This window comes from Pelobates fuscus, chromosome 11 (genome assembly GCF_036172605.1).
Source record: "Pelobates fuscus isolate aPelFus1 chromosome 11, aPelFus1.pri, whole genome shotgun sequence".
In the NCBI taxonomy this organism is placed as follows: Eukaryota; Metazoa; Chordata; class Amphibia; order Anura; family Pelobatidae; genus Pelobates; species Pelobates fuscus.
The window spans coordinates 41,059,411-41,081,368 of record NC_086327.1 but is presented as its reverse complement, the minus strand read 5'-3'; the positions used below and the strand labels follow the sequence as shown (position 1 = coordinate 41,081,368).

The 21,958-nt window shown below is 41.6% G+C and overlaps 1 protein-coding gene across 1 annotated transcript in view; it reads right to left on the bottom strand.

The window, feature by feature from the left end:
• LOC134577726 (synaptotagmin-1-like) overlaps nucleotides 1-21,958 on the bottom strand; it is a 245,650-nt gene that overhangs the window by 61,667 nt on the left and 162,025 nt on the right. Inside the window, exon 3 of the mRNA XM_063436596.1 lies at nucleotides 10,993-11,174. Within this exon, the coding sequence (XP_063292666.1) occupies nucleotides 10,993-11,174 (182 nt within the window). The remainder of the gene's footprint in view (nucleotides 1-10,992; nucleotides 11,175-21,958) is intronic.

Sequence of the window (21,958 nt, the reverse complement as noted above, 5' to 3'; positions counted from 1 at the left end):
TAATTTTAGTCTGAAGTTAAGAAGGGAAGAGATAAGGAGATGAATTGGCTTTGCATTGTTTTTGTGTAAAAAGCAAGATGATCTTTAATGTCTTACTCATTATAGAATACTATCTAGTTACTCTCATTCCGATTATAGAATTATTTCCAGTTTCTATCTTTCTAGTATCAGAATTATTTCCAGTTACTCTCTTACTGGTTATACAATTATTTCTGGCTGCTCTATTGCTGGTTATAGAATTGATCGATTGTACAATTATTTCCAGTTACTATCTTACTGGTTATACATTTATTTCCAGTTTCTCTCTTACTGGTTATACAATTATTTCTGGTTGCTCTATTGCTGGTTATAGAATTAATTGATTGTACAATTATTTCCAGTTATACCTTTTTCTAGTTGCTCTATTACTGGTTTTACATTTATTTCCAGTTACTCTCTCAATGGTTATACATTTATTTCCAGTTACTCTCTTACTGTTTGTACAATTATTTCCAGTTATTCTCTCACAGGTTATAGAATTATTTTCAGTTGCTATATTAATGGTTATAGAATTATATCTAGTTATTATCTTACTGGCAGTAGAATTCTTTCTAGTTATTCTCTTACTGGTTATACTTTTTTCAGTTACTCTATTACTGTCAGCACCAGTTCTGTTCCGTTCTGATGTCTGGCCTTGGCTTCTGGTATCCAGTACTCTTTTTACAATTCTTGGTTTGCATTTCTTGGTTTTTCTGGTTTTCTATTCTGTGTCTGGTTTTCTTTATGCTGGGTTTTCTGGGTTCATTCCCTTATTCCGTTCCTGGAATTCCCAGTCTCCTGCATTCCTTTTAATGTTTGTTTTTGTTGCCACACCCGTTCCTTTCCATTAATCCTTTTGTTTCAGTTGGTTCCTGCAGGCAGTGGTTTCATGTCCTCTGCTCCTTCCTTGCAGGTAAGTACTGTGTGTGTTTTATTGTTTATTTAGTCATGCATATCTAGGCAGTTAGGACCCACCGTAATTGGAGTACTTTGGTGCAGTGGTGGGCTGCATACATCTTGGCCATTTATGTATGTCTAAATCTCAAATGTTTTACATATATAGTACTTAGTTATGTCTCCTCTTGTTTTGCCTTGTATCTCTTGTCTTATTTTATTTTGTATCCCCATTTCATGTACAGTCCTGCCCTGTCCTGCCCATGTTCTGTTAATGTTATCCTCATGCATTGTGTACATGTTCTGCTTTCTATCCTTCTCCGGTTCTGGGGTCTTCTAGTTTTGTCTTGTTTGGGGCCTATTATAGTCTTACCTTGTTTTTAGTACTGGATACATATCAGCAATTCATCTGCTCGGGCTTCCGCTAAGCTGCATCAGGGTTTTGGTAAGTGGCCACACAAACGCTGATGCTCAACACCAGGGGGCGTGTGGTTACCCTGCATCAGGTCCACTTACACACTGAGACTCCTCTCAACTACATCAGGCACATATGAGTCCCGGTCCTCGGACCACCACCCTGACAATTACTGGTTATAGATTTATTTCCAGTTACTATTTGCTGAAATTGCAATTTCTAATAATTTGAACAATTTCTAACGCCATTCTTACTTGTATTATTTGTAGTTAGTCTCTCATTGGTTGTTACCAATTAACAGGTACTTTTTTAGTATTTCTTATTATTTTTATTTTTTTTATTTATAAAATATTTTACAAGGAAGGATACATTGAGATTTCTTTCATTTTCAAGTATGTCCTGGGTGATTTTTCTGGTTTTTATTATTTCCAATTCATCTCTTAATAGCTATAGTTATAGATACATTTAACTATAGTTAACATTTAATCCTTTATTTTATTATTTTACTATTTTCAATTATATAGAGCCAACTTATTCCACAGAGATTTACGCTATTATAAAGGGGCACTTGAACAATACATGAGACAAATACAAATTGGAACAAGAGCAACAGGTTAATTAATGAGCTTACAATCTATGCCACACTTACAATCCTACCATTTACAGTTATTTTCGTCGAAGTTCTAAAAGTTCTTACTCTTTACAGATGACATTCTATTAATTTACAAACATTAAGTTGACAGAAATGGGAAAAATAAATGTAAAAATCAATTAACAAAAAGAGATTATTAGCAAGTTACCCTTGCAAAACACAGACAGAGCCAGCTGTGGGGCAAATTGCATCAGATGCAAAAAACCAATCCTATAACTCTCTTACTTGTCAAAAATAAGGAAACTACGAAATGATGCTGCCATGTTTGATATTAAATATACCCCCCAGGGCCGCCATCAGGGGGTGACAACTGTAACGGTTGTCACGGGCCCGGCGGCCCTGGGGGGCCCGGCTGCCCGGGCCCCACGTGTGGGGCCCATCGGGTGGCCCACACACTTAGGGCCACCCGATGAGCCCCCTCCTTCAGGGGCCCGGTCAGCGCTGTGGCCGTGGTATAGCGCGACCGGGCTCCTTTAAAAAAAAAAAAAAAGAGCAGCCGCAAGTGCAGCTGGGAGGAAGTGGTCACTTCCTCCCAGCACACTCCGCGCGGGAGGAGCGCGCGCGCGCAAGTGAAGGAGGAGTCGCGCCGACTCCCATCATCCCCAGCCACCCTCCTGCAAAGGTAAGAGACAGGAGGGTGGCTAGAAAATGAGCACTGTGTATGTGTGTCTTTCTGTGTATGTCTGTATGTATGTCTATGTATGTCTGTATACATGTATGTGTATGTATGTATGTGTCTGTCTGTGTATGTCTATGTATGTATGTATGCATGTATGTGTATGTCTATGTATGTCTGTATGTATTATGTATGTGTATTTATGTCTGTGTATGTATGTCTGTATGTCTGTATACATGTATGTGTATGTCTATGTATGTCTGTATGTATTATGTCTGTGTATGTATGTCTGTATGTCTGTATACATGTATGTGTATGTATGTATGTCTATGTATGTGTCTGTCTGTCTGTGTCTGTATGTATGTCTGTATGTATGTATGTGTCTGTCTGTCTGTCTGTATGTATATGTATGTATGTCTATGTATGTATGCCTATGTATGTATGTCTGTATGTGTATGTCTATGTGTATGTATGTATGTCTGTGTATGTATGTATGCATGTATGTATGTCTATGTATGTGTCTGTCTGTAAGTCCGTGTATGTATGTCTGTATACATGTATGTGTCTGTCTGTATGTATGTCTGTATGTCTGTCTGTATGTCTATATCTGTATGCATGTGTGTATGTCTGTATGCATGCATGTATGTCTGTGTATGTATGTCTGTCTGTATGTATGTGTATGCATGTATGTATGTATGTATGCCTATGTATGTCTGTCTGGATGCATGCATGTATGTATGTCTATGTCTGTCTGTCTGACTGCATGTATGTCTGTATGTATGTCTGTCTGTCTGTATGTCTGTGTGTGTATGTATATGCGTGTGTATGTATGTCTGTATGTCAGTATGAATGTATGTCTGCATATCATTATGAACGTATGTCTGTGTGTATGTATGTATGTCTGTCAGTAGGTCTGTATGTATGCATGTATGTTAGTCTGTATGTATGAATGTATGTCTGTATGTCATTATGAATGTATGTGTGTATGGATGTTAGTGTCTGTATGTATGTATGTGTCTTTATGTCTTCATGCATGTGTGTCTGTATGTATGTTAGTATGTGTCTGTCTTTTACTATGTATGCCTGTGTGTATGTCTCAGTATGTGTCAGTATGTATGCCTGTATGCGTGTATGTCTGTTTCCGTATGTGTGTCTGTTAGTATGTATCTGTGTCCTTTTGTATCAGTGTGTGTGTTTGTGTCTGTGTATGTATTCGTGTGGGCGGTATTTGGAGGTGGACCCAGTGGGCGGTATTTGGAGGCAGGCCCCTGGGGGGCCAGACCCTGAGCTGAGTTAGGGGCCCCAACATTTCTGGTGGCGGCCCTGATACCCCCCACAGTGCCAGCTGTAAATAGAAGGCTTTGTTTATCAGAAATACTACATTAAACACCCCCTCATCCCCAAGCAACCAAAGAAGTATATGTTTTGATAAGAATATTTAATTGAACCATTGACAAATGGGCACAGTATGGACATCAATAATCTGAAATTCACAACATGCTCCTTGCCCACACGGAGATGCCTTTCGCGACATAAAACAAATTGCTGACAAGACATCTACTGATGGCAGCTAGATCACTAGTCCTGGCCCTCTGGAAGCGGCGCTACCCGACTACACTGCGAGGGTGGATACAGCGGGTTGAGGAATTAGAATGATGGAAGAACTAACTGCTACACTACAGGATAGGTCAGAAAAATGCATAGAAACATGGACCCCCTGACTAACACATGTATCTAACCTGACAGGTGACCATAGGAACACTAGTGAGGCAGATGCAGGCGAATAGGCCGGAGGTGGGCCGGAGGCATTTGGGGGGAGGAGGGGGTATTACTTGCCATCAACCTAATCAAGAAAAACGAGGAGCTAGAGTCCAACTGTAGCATGAATACGACACACCAGATAGAGGAAGTAAGCAAGGGGATTGAACGCATATTCTACGAGCTGCAAGGGGGGAATGAGGTTGGGTGCGCCATGATAAATAAGCCAGAACAAACAGTGGCAATGCAGGGAGTAGACTGATACCGAACACTAGTTCTTTCGATTCTGCAGAGGGAAACATACCAGCAACAATACTGAATGACCGGGATAGTACGCACCAAATGATGTGGAATGCACAAACAGTTACAGGGCATTCAGGATGATATTGCGCACTGTGACCTGAGTCAATATCCTATATATATATATATATATATATTTGTGTACGGGATTATGAAAGGGGCGTACATTTCAAGTAGGTTTAGTTTTGATAAATAATAGTCGGTTGAGGTGTGCCGAAACCGACGAGAGGCTAGGCCTGCAAAAAAGAAGGCCCACCTGGTTATAATGATATGTGAAGAGGGTGTGGTGGGAGGGGAACTTCCGGAATCAACGAAGACAGGTAAGCAGGGGTTTGCTGGGTTTATATAGGCCTTAAATCCCTCCCACAACTTCAGGCATACGCCTTCTATATATATATATAATATTTTTTCTTTATTTTCACTCTCTACTCGCCTTAAGGACATAGTGTCCAATTCTGTATATATGTTTTGCGGTCTTAGACTGAACTAGACTGATGGGGAGGGGAAGACCATTACGCATATGTTTTACCTTTCAACAGAGCATCTCAACACGAATACAGTTACAGAGGTAAGGGGAGGGGGGAGACTACTGATTATCCCTTATTATTAGGTACACCTCTACAGAGCGATAACACTGGAAAATTTCACATTGAGGGGTGTTGGAAGGGGGGTGGATGATCGAGGTAAAAACTGTCATCGTATATATCTTGTGATAATAAATGTATATGCTGTCAAGCACAAATTGGAACGACTTAACTCTCTCACTTACACAAGATTTCAGTTTAAATATCAAACTTGCAATATTGTAACCCCCGTCTATTCTTTGCCTTGTTTTACATTCAAAAACCTGAAAATAAAGAATGTAAAAAAAAAGGAAAATCTGAAATACAGATATAGAAACCTCCTTTTTTTTTTTTTTTTTTTTATAATTTTGAAACAAAAACTTGGAAAACTGTAGTAGTTTATGGTTCCAAACTGTTTTCATTTTACTTTGTGTTAAAGTGCCTATTTAAAAAAAAAAAAAAAAGTAATTTCTTCTTTAAATGCCTGTTAGTTAAAGCAATACTCCAAGCACCATAACCACTACAGATTATTGAAGCGATTATGATAAAGGTGTTATCCCTTCAGTTTTTTTGTCAAACAACTTCAAGTTGTTTGACAAAGGCCGATACTTTCTTAGGACCCAAAGCTCAGCCCCTATGCTACTGCGTAGATAATGCAAAGGGGTTTTCCTTTGGCGTTATCTATCCAAATTTCAATGGCTATGAAATAATGTCAAACTGTGAGCAGCAGCTTAGCCCAGTTAATATTATAAATAAAATCACAATCCAGCCTCTGCATTGCTGCCACCTACGTAGGTAATTGTAAAGGAAGACACCAAAATAACTTATTTCTGGATGGCTTGAATCCATTGGTGCGTACTATCTCCAACATCTTGTCAATTTATCTTCGAATTTCAGAGTAAGTGCTGCTACCGCTTACACAACATATTGGCAATTTACTGCTGTCTAACAAACGGTGACAGTAATGAGACATCACAATGATAGATGAAAAGGTGGGCAAGAAATCGTCTGTTCCTCCGGGTATTGTGATATGCCAGGCATCCGACTGGAGATAACATCTGATAACAGAATAAATACTCACAAAATACCTCTTGCACTCGGATATTTTGGAAATTAGCCAGAACGCAACGCTGTCAACCAGAGGCTAATACCTTATTTAAACACAAATAATTGTATCCTCTCTGGTTAAAATTGCAAAGGACTGAATGTATATCTAGAATATTAAAACAGCAAATAAATAAAGCGGGCGGACTGTATGTATATGAATACTAATTCCGAATGCTTAACCATTCAAGGTTTGCACAGTGCATCTTAATACTGTGTTAAAATGCCCCTGCAATGCAGAGCATATGCATTTCACATAGGTAGTGAGAACCAAACTGCTAGCAAGTGTATACATCAAAGTGTTTTATATTTATTTTTAAGATACAGGCTTTGATCTATATGCATCTGGCATTGCGGCAAGAGATTGGCACATGCTACAAATGTCCCGTAAATAATGATGCTTCCCATCATGCCAAGTATGCCATGTTCTGACGATGCCGAATATCAGTTTAACCGTTGTGTTAGCTCAGAAATGAGAACCAGGCAAAACAAAGAGAGCTAGATACAAATAAACTGTATGCTTATCGCTAGAATAATGTGCTATCATTTAGTTAAAGCACGCCATTGGCCCATTTATGACAACGGTTAGCCAATTCCTGTTATGGAACAATGGATCTGCCGTGAAGGGGTTAAGGCAAAATGGAGAGTTTTCATTTACTTAACTGAAAATTGAAAAACATAGGGATGGGAACTGCAAAATGTAAGCCAAAGTACCTGAATTGGAAAAATTCTCCACCAGTTCTAACGTGTAATTCTCTTGTCAATTCTCCACAATTTCTAGCTGTGTGTATGCATCTTAAACAAATACTGATCTGAACTGAAAACCAAATTGCAAAATGAGCTTATGAATCGATAACCTATGCATAAGGGGAAACCTGATAGTAACAGGATAAATTTGATTTGCTTACACCATAAGCAGCAAATGGTCAATTAATGGGTGTTCAGACCCATGTCTATCTAAGGAAATGATATTCTTAAAGGGGCACTCCAGGCACCCAGACCACTTCTGCCCATTGGAGTGGTCTGGGTGCCAACTCCCACTACTCCTAGCCCTGCAAGTGTAATTATTGAATTTTTTTTATAAACTGCAATAATTACCTTGCCGGGTTAACTCCACCTCTAGTGGCTGTCTGCTAGACAGCCACTAGAGGGAGCTTCCTGCTTCATAGCACAGGAAACCTGTGCTAGAGCGTTGCTGGACGTCCTCACGCTGTGTGAGGACCTCCAGCGTCGCTCAAATCCCCATAGGAAAGCATTGAAATTCTTTTTCAATGCTTTCCTATGGGGAGCGCTAATGCGCATGCGCGGCATTGCCGCGCATGCGCATTAGGTCTCCTCGGCCGGTGGGCGGGATCAGTCTCGCCCACCGGCCGACGGAAGCACAGGGAGGAGCGGCGCAGAGGAGGAGGCAGCGACAAGGGACATCCCCGCTGCCTCAGGTAAGTGACTGAAGGGGTTTTCACCCCTTCAGTAACTGGGGATTGGTGGGTGGGAGGGAGAGGGACCCTCCAGTGCCAGGAAAACTGATCGTTTTCCTGGCACTGGAGTTTCCTTTTAACCCCTTAAGGACACATGACATGTGTGACATGTCATGATTCCCTTTTATTCCAGAAGTTTGGTCCTTAAGGGGTTAATGGAGAAATAGGCAGCTCCCATTCACAAGGGACACTATAGACTCCCATACCACTTCATCTCAATGAAGTGGTTTGGGTGCCATGTCCCTGTCTGTTCAAGCCTGCAGTGTAAAACATTGCTGATCTGCAGGATTAAACGCCTCTAGTGGCTATCATACTGGCCACCACTAAATGTGCTTCTGCAGAAACAACTAATTAATACTCGACTACTTCTGTCAGATGCTTTCAGAGAGAATTAGTGCACTGTGCATGCCACTATTCTCCCAATGCTTTCCTATTTGGATTTCGATGATCTCAGCCAAGGAGGTGGGATGGTAGCGTGGAAACAAACTACCGTATATACTCGAGTATAAGCCGACCCGAATATAAGCCGAGGCCCCTAATTTTACCCCAAAAAACTGGGAAAACTTATTGACTCGAGTATAAGACTAGGGTGGGAAATGCAGCAGCTACTGGTAAAATTTCTAAATAAAATTAGATCCGAAAAAAATTATATTAATTGAATATTTATTTCCAGTGTGTGTATATAATGAATGCAGTGTGTGTGTATGAATGCAGTGTGTGTGTATGAGTGCAGCGTGTGTATATGAGTGCAGTGTGTGTGTGTATGAATGCAGTGTGTGTGTGTATGAATGCAGTGTGTGTGTGTGTATGAGTGCAGCGTGTGTATGAGTGCAGCGTGTGTATGAGTGCAGTGTGTGTATGAGTGCAGTGTGTGTATGAGTGCAGTGTGTGTATGAGTGCAGTGTGTGTATGAGTGCAGTGTGTGTATGAGTGCAGTGTGTGTATGAGTGCAGTGTGTGTATGAGTGCAGTGTGTGTATGAGTGCAGTGTGTGTATGAATGCAGTGTGTGTATGAATGCAGTGTGTATGAATGCAGTGTGTGTGTATGAATGCAGTGTGTGTGTATGAGTGCAGTGTGTGTATGAGTGCAGTGTGTGTGTGTATGAGTGCAGTGTGTGTGTGTATGAGTGCAGTGTGTGTATGAATGCAGTGTGTGTATGAATGCAGTGTGTATGAATGCAGTGTGTATGAGTGCAGTGTGTGTATGAATGCAGTGTGTGTGTGTGTATGAGTGCCGTGTGTATGAGTGCAGTGTGTGTGTGTGTATGAGTGCAGTGTGTATGAATGCAGTGTGTGTGTGTATGAGTGCAGTGTGTGTGTGTGTATGAGTGCAGTGTGTATGAGTGCAGTGTGTGTGTGTGTATGTGTGTGTGTTGCAGAGCCTTGGGGGGGTGGGCAATTTTATTATTTTTTTTACATTATTTTAATATTTTTTTTCATTATTTTTTTATTTACTTATTTTTTTTTAATTATTTTCATATTTTTTTATTATTATTTATTATTTGTCATGTTATTTTTTTTTTAATTATTATTTCATTATTAATTTATTTTTGTTTCGTCCCCCCTCCCTGCTTGCTAGCTGGCCAGGGAGGGGGGCTCCTTCCCTGGTGGTCCAGTGGGGTTGGTAGTTCAGTGGGGGGGCTGTGGGGGCTGCAGAGATGTTACTTACCTCTCCTGCAGCTCCTGTCAGCTCTCTCCTCCTCCGCGCCGTCCGGTCAGCTCCCTCTGTCAGCTCACACTGCAAGTCTCGCGAGAGCCGCGGCTCTCGCGAGATTTACACTGGGAGCTGACCGAGGTGCTGAACGGACCGGCGGAGGAGGAGAGAGCTGACAGGAGCTGCAGGAGAGGTAAGTAACGCTCTCTGCAGCCCCCACAGCCCCTGTCTGTATTATGGCAATGCAAATTGCCATAATACAGACTATTGACTCGAGTATAAGCCGAGTTGTGGTTTTTCAGCACAAAAAATGTGCTGAAAAACTCGGCTTATACTCGAGTATATACGGTAAGTAAAAAGGCATTTTAGCTCCTAACAAGGTGGGGTCGGGGACCTAAACCTTTAACAGGGCACTACACACACACACACTAGTCTAAACACATTTGTATTCCTAACGCTATAGTGTTCCTTTAACCATCTATGGAGTCCAGGGAGTCCCTGCTCTTTAAATGTTATTATTTTTAACTATTTGCAAAAGCAGCCAGTGGGCAAATGTTACAGATGCAAAGAAGCAGGTGAACAAAACTCTCTAAATGTGCTCTAAAAGTTTGGATGCAATTTGGTCAATTTATTTATTTTATTTTTTTTTTTCCAACTTTTCCCTTTTGACTTTGAGTAATACAACAGAAATCCAACAGTAGATGATTGTTGTTGAGTTAATACACTCCTGATTTATGATTATATATAGGATGTCTGAGGATTCCGACGCCCGTAGGTCACGTAGAATGCCATCCTTCCCTCTATGACATGCATTGTAAAGAGACATGCCAATCTATTCAGCTTGAAACAAGCCGGATAGCAGTCAGATGCTATTTTAGTGTACCAATTACTAGAACTGTCACATATTTCTTGCTGTCTCTACAGGACTCAATTGGCGGTCAGCAAAGCTGACTCCCATCTTGATTTCTGTGTGACAAGCTTCGCAGAGCTGGAGAGCTAATGTAAGAATCATGTTCTATCCCATGACCCAGGCTACATATGACGCTAGGCAGTGATCAGTGAAAACAGAGATTGTGCTTTAACATTTTGCACAAATTGGAGGGTACTGAAAAATGATGAAAATGGCGAGGAGTGGGATGGGTGAAATGTTGGATGAATAGGCACACATAAGTGGTTGGTTAAAATAATTAGTTTTTTGGAGAAAAAAATTTATGTGTAACACAAGTTAGTAATAATAATGAAACAATATAACATTATGCACCTGAAAAAAAATACTTTAATAATTTCAATGTAAATAAAACAAATGCTAGCATACGTTATTTTATCTGAACACAATTTTACGACGAGCTTCGTCTGTCTGCAATTGCTACAAAGCTCAATGAGCATCACGGGTATACACATTTTATATCAACAGTATTTTTTACAGCTACGTAAAACGTGATTTAGATTTATTGCACTTAAAGGACTTGTTACCTTGATAAACAAAACACATAATAGTTATCTATTATCACAGTTTAAAAATCGGAGTACCGGTAATTACCTTGTCAATGTAACTTTTTCCTAGATCTTTCACCTCTTTCATGTTAATTTGGGCCTTCACCTTATCTTTTCCCTTTTTGCCTTTCTTCTTTTTACCGCAGCATTTTTTGCAGATACAGAAACAGCAACAAACCAGGAGTAGGCCGGCTACTATCAAGATGGTGGCCAAAGCCCAAGGTGGAACTGATTTTGTAAAGAAGACAAAGAGAGAAGAAAACTCAGTGAACACATTCCCAAAATAATATAAACACACAGGTTAATAAATATTTCAATGGAAAATCAGATTTATTTTCAAACACTTACCATAACTTAATTTTGGTAAAAATATTTTCAGATCTCAATTAAATTTTAAAATACTGTTTTTTTTTTAAGCAGAGATTGTGAAATTAAGATTTCGTTTGCAATTCCACGAAGAATCCTTTACTTGTTGGTGAAATTAGTTGGGTGTTAAAATTTTTTTTTTAATGAGCAGATTTTTAATGGTTTCGCTTCTCTCATTTCTTGAGCCGAATTTCTTGAGCCGAAAATCGAATTTCAGTACAAAATCAAATTATGCAATTTGTTGGTGAATACAAGTAATCACTCAAGCTTTTTCAGTATTACTATATTCTTTCCTATTAATTGTTACCTTGCTTACCCATTTTACTTGGTGTACACCTCTTCCTGGTAGTTAGGTAATTTTACTACGCTCATAAAAGTAAGCTCAATTGATCTGCGCCATCTCAGAACTGTTCAGTGATTAGAACTCCTTAAAATGCAAGAATTGTGTGGAAATCTATTCACAAACCGGACTTTACATAGGACACAAGGTCATGCGTTTAGACTGGAAGAAAGAAGATTTCGTCTAAGTCAAAGGAAAGGTTTTTTTACTGTAAGAACAATCAGGATGGGGAATTCTCTGCCTGAAGAAGTGGTTTTATCAGAGTCCATACAGATGTTCAAACAGCTACTAGATGCATACTTGCAAAAACAGAATATTCAAGGATATAATCTTTCAATGTAGGGTAATAACTGCTTGATCCAGGGATAAATCTGACTGCCATTCTGGGGTCAAGAAGGAATTTTTTTCCTAGCTTGTTGCAAAATTGGAAGTGCTTCAAACTGGGTTTTTTTTTGCCTTCTTTTGGATCAACAGCAAAACACATATGTGAGGAAGGCTGAACTTGATGGACGCAAGTCTCTTTTCAGCTATGTAACTATGTAACTATGTAAGCTAAGCACCTAAACCACTGCATCATACTGTAGCTGGATTGGCGCATGGATCCTATCCCTTTTCTCTGATAAAATTTAAAATATGGCTGAGAACATGACTATTGACATATGAGGCACAGGAGGCATTTCTTCCTCAGGTCCTTTGATTTTGCAGAGAATGGAGACTGAATGCAGCTAATGCTTTTTAATGCAGAAGCTTCTTTATGGTAAGTGTTAGACTGGTGGAACGTAGGAACTGCTGTGCACGCACAAGGGGTCCAAAATGCTTCTCCATGAGACACACCAGACCGAAACAGAGATCATCAAGAAATGTGGGCACATTAGGCTGCTGTGCTGAATTATGGGTAATATGTTATAGATTATGGATAAGTTTAATGTTTTGTTTTTTCAACTTTTTCATTTACAAAGAAGAGGCATTAAATCTAAAACTACAGATCATTATGGTCTCTTTTAGGTCTATTTTTCTCAAGGTACTGAAGAGACTATTTATTCAAGATTAACATGTTGTTGGGCCAGGACAAGCTGGGTTAGGCATATTTTCATAAAATATCTGTAAATGAACGCACACCATGATGAGACCACTTTATGTGGCTGGATGATTTAACTCCACTGCAATGTGTAAGAAAACACACATAAATAAATTACAGTTTGTCAACCTAATCTATCACACCTATTAAAACACAAGTCAGTCACTGACATGGATTTTACCAACAGGAACCTATGGGAACAAAAATACCTGCTGCTAGGTCTAGCTCCTAGTAGGATGTTACTAAATAATGCTTTAAAGTCTTCCTCATCTAACTGTGGCTAATCTTCTACAGCACAAAGACACAACATTTAACCCTCAATGCATGTAGTCTCAGACAAAAAGCAGCTGACCTTAGGCACTTTAACTCTTATAATTTGGAATTAAATTCAGCACTACAGCAAATACATACTTGAAACTACATTTTGGGGCTCCAGATGTTGTGGACTACATCTCCAATAATGTTCTTAAAGAGAGATATTCTGTTTTATTTCCATCTTCTATATCTGTACTGGTGTCCTGATCACGCATTAAAAACGCCCATAGGAAAACATTTCTCAATGCTTTCCTATGGACGTTCTGCATGCTCAATGTGATTCGCGCATCCAGGGTCACAGAAGCACCACTAACGGCTGTCAGGAAGACAGCCACTAGAGGCTGGATTAACCCTGCAATGTAAACATAGCAGTTTCTCTGAAACTGCTATGTTCACATCTGAAGGGTTAAAACCTGGGGGACCTGGCACCCAGACCACTTTATTGAGCTGAAGTGGTCTGGGTGACAATAGTGGTCCTTTAACCCCTTAAGGACACATGACGTGTGACATGTCATGATTCCCTTTTATTCCAGAAGTTTGGTCCTTAAGGGGTTAAGGGGAATATGCCTATATGCTTATGATCAGAAGTAATTGTGACGGTAGTCACCATCCCTGGGGATGGAAGACAGATTCTATGTGTGGGTCCCCAGAGTCCTTTTGGTCTCACTGTGCCCATTACTGGTCCAGGGTATGTTGAATGTATTGCTTGTGCCTCTCCCTCTCCCCCTTTTTCCTGTCCTATTGTTTCCCCAGCGTTGTCCCAGGAACACTGCCAGACCTTTTTAAACTAGCTGCCCTGCCCCTCCTTCATCTCCCATCAGCCCTTGCTATTGTCTGACCCCACCCTTCCTTGTACTATAGTGCTCCATGCACCCTATTGTATGTAAATGAGGCTGTTGGTGGTTTAAAATATGTGTGCTATGCCTAGTAAAGTGAGTTGCTGTTTAAACCTTCACCAAGTGTCGTCTGGTGTTTGGGGAAAGGAATATAAACTGCTGATGGAAAGTGTGTCCAGGGCTATAACTACAGTAGCCTGGCCCAGGGTGGAAAAGGCTCTCAGTGATCCCAGTCCAGCCTCAGCGACTGGGTCTGAAGTGCTCCAGAGTTCCTGATAACTACGAGGAAGCAGACTTGGCGGAGGAAATAGTACACTATATTCCGCTCCATGTCCTCTTGTTTTCCATATTGCTCTACACCGGGCGTGCCCAAAAGGTAGGTCCCAAGATATTGTAGAACTGCAACACCCACAATGCTTTGCATGCTTGTAGAATGTCTTTAGAATCGCAAAGCATCATGGAAGCTGTAGTGTTAAAACATCTGGTGATCTACCTATTGCCACCACTGCTCTACACCTACTTGTATTTGAGGACACCCATAAGGTGCTGCTTCCCTGCACCCTCCTATACAGAAGGAAGAGACCTTAGTTTGGGAAGTTCGAGCTGCCATAATGGATTTAAACAAGCACTAGGAATTCTACATTTTTATACCTATTCACATTGCTAGAAGTCTTTGCATTGAGCAAAACAAAGTCAAGGTTTTTCTGTTAATAGGGAGCTCTTCAACAGCCCACGGCAAATGAGCAAACCTGAGGGATCATGGCTGCCGTCCACCTGGAGTGCATACAGACAATCCTGTACATTTAAAACTCCAACATGCTATTATTCATGCCACCCATCCTATGTCTATAGGGCTTACAGATCTGCTCAGTTTTTTTTCCAGTTAGATCATATGGCGATGAACACAGCTAGTCTGGAGGAAGCTTTTTGCTCTTTCTAAATTTACTGCATTTTCCATCATTTTTTGCAAAACATTTCCTGTCTGATACTGGTGGGTGGATGACTTTTAATGTTCCATAGCATGAGCCAATGTCTGAACAAGTGACTTGTGAACCATTTGAGCATAATTTAATGTTTAATGCTAGAAATTACGCAGGTGCAATCAAAATATCCTATTTTCTTTACAAGTGGCAATGCAAGCATCCAGCTGGCTAACAGCAGAAGAATGATTCTGTTATTCTCATTAATCATTGTCTACTTTAACCCCCTTAGTGCTAAATGAGCCTGGGCGTCATTGGCAAGGATGATTGATTGGTGAAGGGAACTCGTAATCCGGGTACTTTAATACCAGCTCAGAATGGCTTTTCGATACACCGTGTCACTAGCCTACAGCAGTATGTGAAGCCATGTGACTTTCACTGTTAGACTTCCACTGGAGGCGGATTACAGACAATAGTTTAAAATTAAAAGAACACTTCAAATCCCTAAAGCACTTCAGCTTGCTAAACAGCGAGTCACTTTACCAAACAGCGAGATGCGGTAAGTTGGTAAGTGACTTTTAACCTTTTAATGTTTGTTCTGGTATAATAGTCAATAGTGATGTACCGAACTGTTCGCCGGCGAATAGTTCCCGGCGAACTTAGCGTGTTCGCGTTCGCCACGGCGGGTGAACTTATGCGATGTTCGGTCCGCCCCCTATTAATTTACTAATACTAAGTAAAAATGACCCCTGAGCGGCGGGTGGGGGCCCTAAAATTAATAATAAGGGGGGGGACCTATTGTCCCCCCCCCGCCCCCACCCCTGAGCGGTGGGTGGGGGCCCTAAAATTAATAATAAGGGGGGGACCTATTGTTCCCCCCCCGGTCCCCACCCCTGAGCGGTGGGTGGGGGCCCTAAAATTAACAATAAGGGGGGGGCCTATTGTCCCCTCCCCCGGCCCCCACCCCTGAGCTGTGGGTGGGGGCCCTAAAATTAACAATAAGGGGGGGACCTATTGTCCCCCCCAGCCCCCACCCCTGAGCGGTGGGTGGGGGCCCTAAAATTAACAATAAGGGGGGGACCTATTCTCCCCCCCAGCCCCCACCCCTGAGCGGTGGGTGGGGGCCCTAAATACAAAGGGGGGGGTGCCCTTGTTAACCCTCCCCCCCCCAAAAAAAATGATCTACCTACCTACCCCCCTCACCCTAAAAATAATGAGGGGGGGACCTTTAACTAAAACCCTGTAAAAAAAAATAGATAAAAACAACTTACCATTTGATGTTTTCTTTCTTCTACAATCTTCTTTTTACAGCCCCAAAAAAGGGCAAAAAAAAAAACCATAATAACCGACGCAATTAAAAAAAACAAACAAAAAAAACCGACCGCACAAAAAAATAATCCATCTTCACCCATGGAGGGCTCCGCGGAGACTGAGCTCTGCAGGGCGGGGGAAGGCTTATAAAGCCTTGCCACGCCCTGCAATTAGGCTAAGAACACTCTGATTGGCTGGTTTAAGCCAATCAGAGTGCTCTTTGTCATTTTACACAGCGTGGGAAAACTCCAAAGAACTTTCCCACGCGTGTAAAATGACACAGAGCACTGTGATTGGATGGCTTGAAATCCATCCAATCACAGTGCTCTGTGTCATTTTACACAGCGTGGGAAAGATCAATTTTCCCACGCTGTGTAAAATGACACAGAGCACTGTGATTGGATGGATTTCAAGCCATCCAATCACAGTGCTCTGTGTCATTTTACACAGCGTGGGAAAGAACAATTTTCCCACGCTGTGTAAAATGACACAGAGCACTGTGATTGGATGGATTTCAAGCCATCCAATAACAGTGCTCTGTGTCATTTTACACGCGTGGGAAAGTTCTTTGGAATTTTCCCACACTGTGTAAAATGACAAAGAGCACTCTGATTGGCTTAAACCAGCCAATAAGAGTGTTCTTAGCCTAATTGCAGGGCGTGGCAAGGCTTTATAAGCCTTCCCCCGCCCTGCAGAGCTCAGTCTGCGCGGAGCCCTCCATGGGTGAAGATGGATTATTTTTTTGTGCGGTCGTTTTTTTTTTGTTTTTTTTTAATTGCGTCGGTTATTATGTTTTTTTTTTGGCTTTTTTGGGGGCTGAAAAAAGAAGATTGTAGAAGAAAGAAAACATCAAATGGTAAGTTGTTTTTATCTATTTTTTTTACAGGGTTTTAGTTAAAGGTCCCCCCCCTCATTATTTTTAGGGTGAGGGGGGTAGGTAGGTAGATCATTTTTTTTTGGGGGGGGGGGGAGGGTTAACAAGGGCACCCCCCCCTTTGTATTTAGGGCCCCCACAATAGGTTAATTTTAGGGCCCCCACCCACCGCTCAGGGGTGGGGGCCGGGGGGGGACAATAGGTCCCCCCCTTATTGTTAATTTTAGGGCCCCCACCCACCGCTCAGGGGTGGGGGCCGGGGGGGGACAATAGGTCCCCCCCTTATTGTTAATTTTAGGGCCCCCACCCACCACTCAGGGGTGGGGGCCGGGGGGGACAATAGGTCCCCCCCTATTGTTAATTTTAGGGGCCCCACCCACCGCTCAGGGGTGGGGGCCGGGGGGGGACAATAGGTCCCCCCTATTGTTAATTTTAGGGCCCCCACCCACCGCTCAGGGGTGGGGGCCAGGGGGGACAATAGGTTCCCCCCCTTATTGTTAATTTTAGGGCCCCCACCCACCGCTCAGGGGTGGGGGCTGGGAGGGGACAATAGGTCCCCCCCCTATTGTTAATTTTAGGGCCCCCACTCGCCGCACAGGGGTGGGGGCCGGAGAGGGGGAGGACAGTAGGTCCCCCCCTCATTATCTTTATGGCCCCCACCCGCCGCACAGGGGTGGGGGCCGGGGGGCCGAGGACAGTAGGTCCCCCCCCTCATTATCATTATGGCCCCCACCCGAACCCAGGGTTGGGGGCCGGGGGGGGGGAGGAGAGTAGGTCTCCTCCCCCCCCCTTCAACCACTATTGTGGGTTTTAAAATTCACCTGCCTATTGAAGGCTATGGCGGTTCGCACGGTTCGCCGGTTCGCGATCATTTGCGGACGTTCGCGTCCGCCGTTCGCAAACCGCAAATTTTATGTTCGCGACATCACTAATAGTCAATCTTGATTAATTTAAAACAATCTATTTGGCTCTTCACTAGCTTAAATTATGGCCTCGATTTAATAAGTTTCCCAAAGGATGTAATATGGTTAGAAACATTTTTCAAATGATTTATCTCCACAAATTGCCATAGGCCAGGGGTGCACAAAAGGTTGGTCACCAGATATTGTAGAACAACTCCCAGTATGCCTTCAGAATGCCTCTAGAATGACAAAGCATCATGGAAGATGTAGTTTGAGCACCCCGGGCACCCCTGCCTTAGGCCTATTTCGGCAGTTAAAATTTTAATCCTGATTTTATATTTATAACATAAAACATAAAACATTTTGATCACATTTAATACTATGAAAATTGTAGCAAATAGTATATTTATGAAAATAGGAATAGTGGTAAACCGCGCCAAAAGAAGAGTAATCAAATAATCATATAATACATACATACCGTTCTTGAGTGATACAGCATGTAAAAACCTCAAAGGGAAATAACAATAGTAAAATAATAGTGCAGTATGTTAAAAAATATTATGAAAAAAAGCTTCAATTTATTTATAACACTATAACTCGCAGCACGTCACTTCCGTTTACCGTTTGACGGCCGCGATCTAACTGCATTACCATTATGGACATCTGTATGCACTACATTTCCCAGCACACACCAATGGTCGTGGCGCGTCATTTCCGGTCGACGCCCGCGACCAAACAGAAAACAGGAAGAACAGCACCACACCAGATCGATATTGAAGAATCAACACCCCCTACATAAACCGGGCGGAATGCCAAGGACATCCACACTTTTGATAAAGCCCAAACCCGTGCGAAACGCGTCAAGGGAAGGACTTAAAGCTATAATACATGTTTTATATATACTTTTATGTATACACTTTTTAATATTTTTTATAAATAAATTGAAGCTTTTTACTCAAATCCTTCGGCTTCTGCATATCTCCTGGTGCTGCTGGTTTCCTGCTATATCCTCTGGTGGGGATTATACCACCACAAGCCATTGCTCTGGATATTGTAAGTAGGATACCTACATTTTCCTATACTACTTTTAGTTTATGATACTGTACCATTGGTCTGTGTATTTTGTTTTTTCCACATACATATGACCACTGAGTTTGGACCTCCCGATATCTTCAGATCCTAAGACGGGGATTTTACCATCCAGGCGCAATACAGCAGAGCTCTTAGCAGCTCTGCAAAGTGTGAGTTTGCTTTTCATCCACAGTTTATTCTATATATACACCACCATAATATTTTTAACATACTGCACTATTATTTTACTATTGTTATTTCCCTTTGAGGTTTTTACATGCTGTATCACTCAAGAACGATATGTATGTATGATATGATTATTTGATTACTCTTCTTTTGGCGCGGTTTACCACTATTCCTATTTTCACATTCACCATATAGCAGGCATTGGGAAGTCCTGCAGGTTCACTGCTGCCTTATACATCTTTTGGTTTTTAGTGAGCGCCTATACCCTTCTTTTTTACTAGTATATTTATAACAGACAAATTACCCAAGAACATATCGTGCCAGACTAATTTAGGGAAAGATACAATAATTTCACCCCATGAAATATTAACCTGAATGCAAAAATGAATGTACAACGTGAATATTTCTGGGGTAATTCAGCTGTTGATTAACAGACCACTTTTCTAAAATTTTCAAAGGAATGAATGCAGCCAAGTTTAAATATAAATTCAGATATGTATGTTTGTTGCCAAAAGGCACAGTATAATAAATGAAAAGATGAATGAATTAAATTAACAAAATAAATAAGCCCCACTCTGCAGGCCGTGGATACTCTGTTTTATTTAAAGGAACACTAAAGGGTCAGGAACACATACATGTATTCCTGACCCAATCGTGTTAAAACCACTATCTAATCCCCCTCCCCTGTCCTCCCTTGACGCTCTAAATATTGCAAATACTCACCTTTATTGCAGTCTGCTGCTGCTGGCTCTGCCGCTGATCTGCCTGCTTGGCTGACATAATCGGAAGTGGGGTTCTGAACCAATCACAAAGCTTTCACATTGGATTGTCTGAACTTGTCAAAGAGGCAGATCATGGGCAAAGCCAGACCAAGCCAAACACAGCCCTGGTCAATCAGCATCTCGTCACCTCTGTTATCTAAAAACTCTCACCAATGTCAGTCAGTGTCTGGCTGAGGTTGGTGTGGGTTCACACACACACACACACACACACACACAGCAGATACAATTGCAGATTCAATCAACCTCTTGCTCACAAGTGGTTTGCTGAACTTGAATTGAGTTTTATTCTGCAAACACTTCTAATCCATAGGTGCTGCAGAGATTGTTACCCGAAAAAGGAACATTATAAGTATAATACATATTAGCAGAGTACAATATTACACACTAGTTCTAAAGTGACTACTACTAAAGGCGCTACACACATCAGATAACACATATGTAATAATATAGTATTCATACATGTATGTTAATGTTTGAGAAGTGTTAATATCATATTTTTAGATCTACATTGTTGCAGATAATATTCAATGAAACTAAACATTTCTAGTAAAATTAGTGTGAAATGCAAATGAGTGTTAAGAAAGGATTCGGTGAGATGCTTGCTTACCTCTCCGGGCGTGATCTGAGAATTTGAAAATGAAAGCGAACAAAAAAAAAAAGAATGGCAAAAAAAATCGATGAAATAATTAAATTATACTAAACAGACAATGATGATAGTAAAGAATGATAAAGAAATGATAGTAAAGAATGACAATACATCTAGACCATTGATGTTCTAATTATACTTACAGTTAATTTAATTATTTTGCCAATTTTTTGGCAATTTTGACTTAATATTCTAAAGGGCTCGTTAGACCAGTCCTCTCCAGCCTACCACTGTCATTCAGGTTGGATGGAACTAACACTTATAATGTGGAACTCTAAATTCTACATTAACAATAGAGTTGAGGAGGGGCAATCTCTTGGTGTCAAGAGTGTCCAGGTTTTAGTCAAAGCAGTCCCAAATAGTTTGACAAAAAGAAGTGGTATAGTACTTCTGACCATTTGTGTTATGACGCAGAAAAAGCCAATATAATGACCATTACCTCTTCTTTTCCCCTTCAACCGGCAAATAAAATTGCACTACAATAAATTGTAATGAATACAAGTTGAACGTATCACTTGCAAGAAACAGTGCTTTAAAAGAGCACATTTTTGTTAATTTTTGAGTTAGAACAGTCACTATTAGAGATGTCCCGAATAGTTCGCTGGCAAATAGTTCCCTGGCAAATAGTTCCCGGCGAACATAGCTTGTTCACGTTCGCCACGGATGGCGAACATATGCGATGTTCTGTCCGCCCCCTATTCGTCATCATTGAGTAAACTTTGACCCTGTACCTCACAGTCAGCAGACACATTCCAGTCAATCAGCAGCAGACCCTCTGTCAGGGTACCTGTAGTCTCTACCTCAGAGGAGGTGAGAGACTTAGACGTTTATCCTCCCAGAGGGGAAGTTTCTTCCGTTCCTCGCGTTTCCCTCGGCCATTTACAAGCCGACCGCGAGGGATCCACTTCCTTATATGACGTGACGCTCAATAGTCGACGTCATGACGCCAACCCGGGACGACCTGTCAGTCAACTCCCGAGCACTAATCAGGACTCGTCGGGGGCGAGATTACCCTCTAGAACCAGGTATAAAGTAAGGCTTTCGGCATCTGCTCATTGCCCTGTCGTGGTTCTAGCCTGTCTAGTCACTCAGTGCTCTTGTATTCTAGTTGTCTCTTTGGTTCTGACCCGGCTTGTTTGTACTACTCTGTTTATCTCTGTTACCCCTTGACTCGGCTTGTCTCTCGCTTACCTGTCCTCTCGTTCCCTCGACCTCGGCTTGTTCCTAGACTATTCTCTGCTTACTCCTTACGTTAAGTCCGGCCATTCTAAGGTCCGGTATACGTACCTACCACCTGTTTGTACACTGCGTGTTGGATCCCTGTCCCGATCCTGACACCCTCCACCCCAGACCCTCCCACCTCCTGGACAGCATCCATTTTAGAT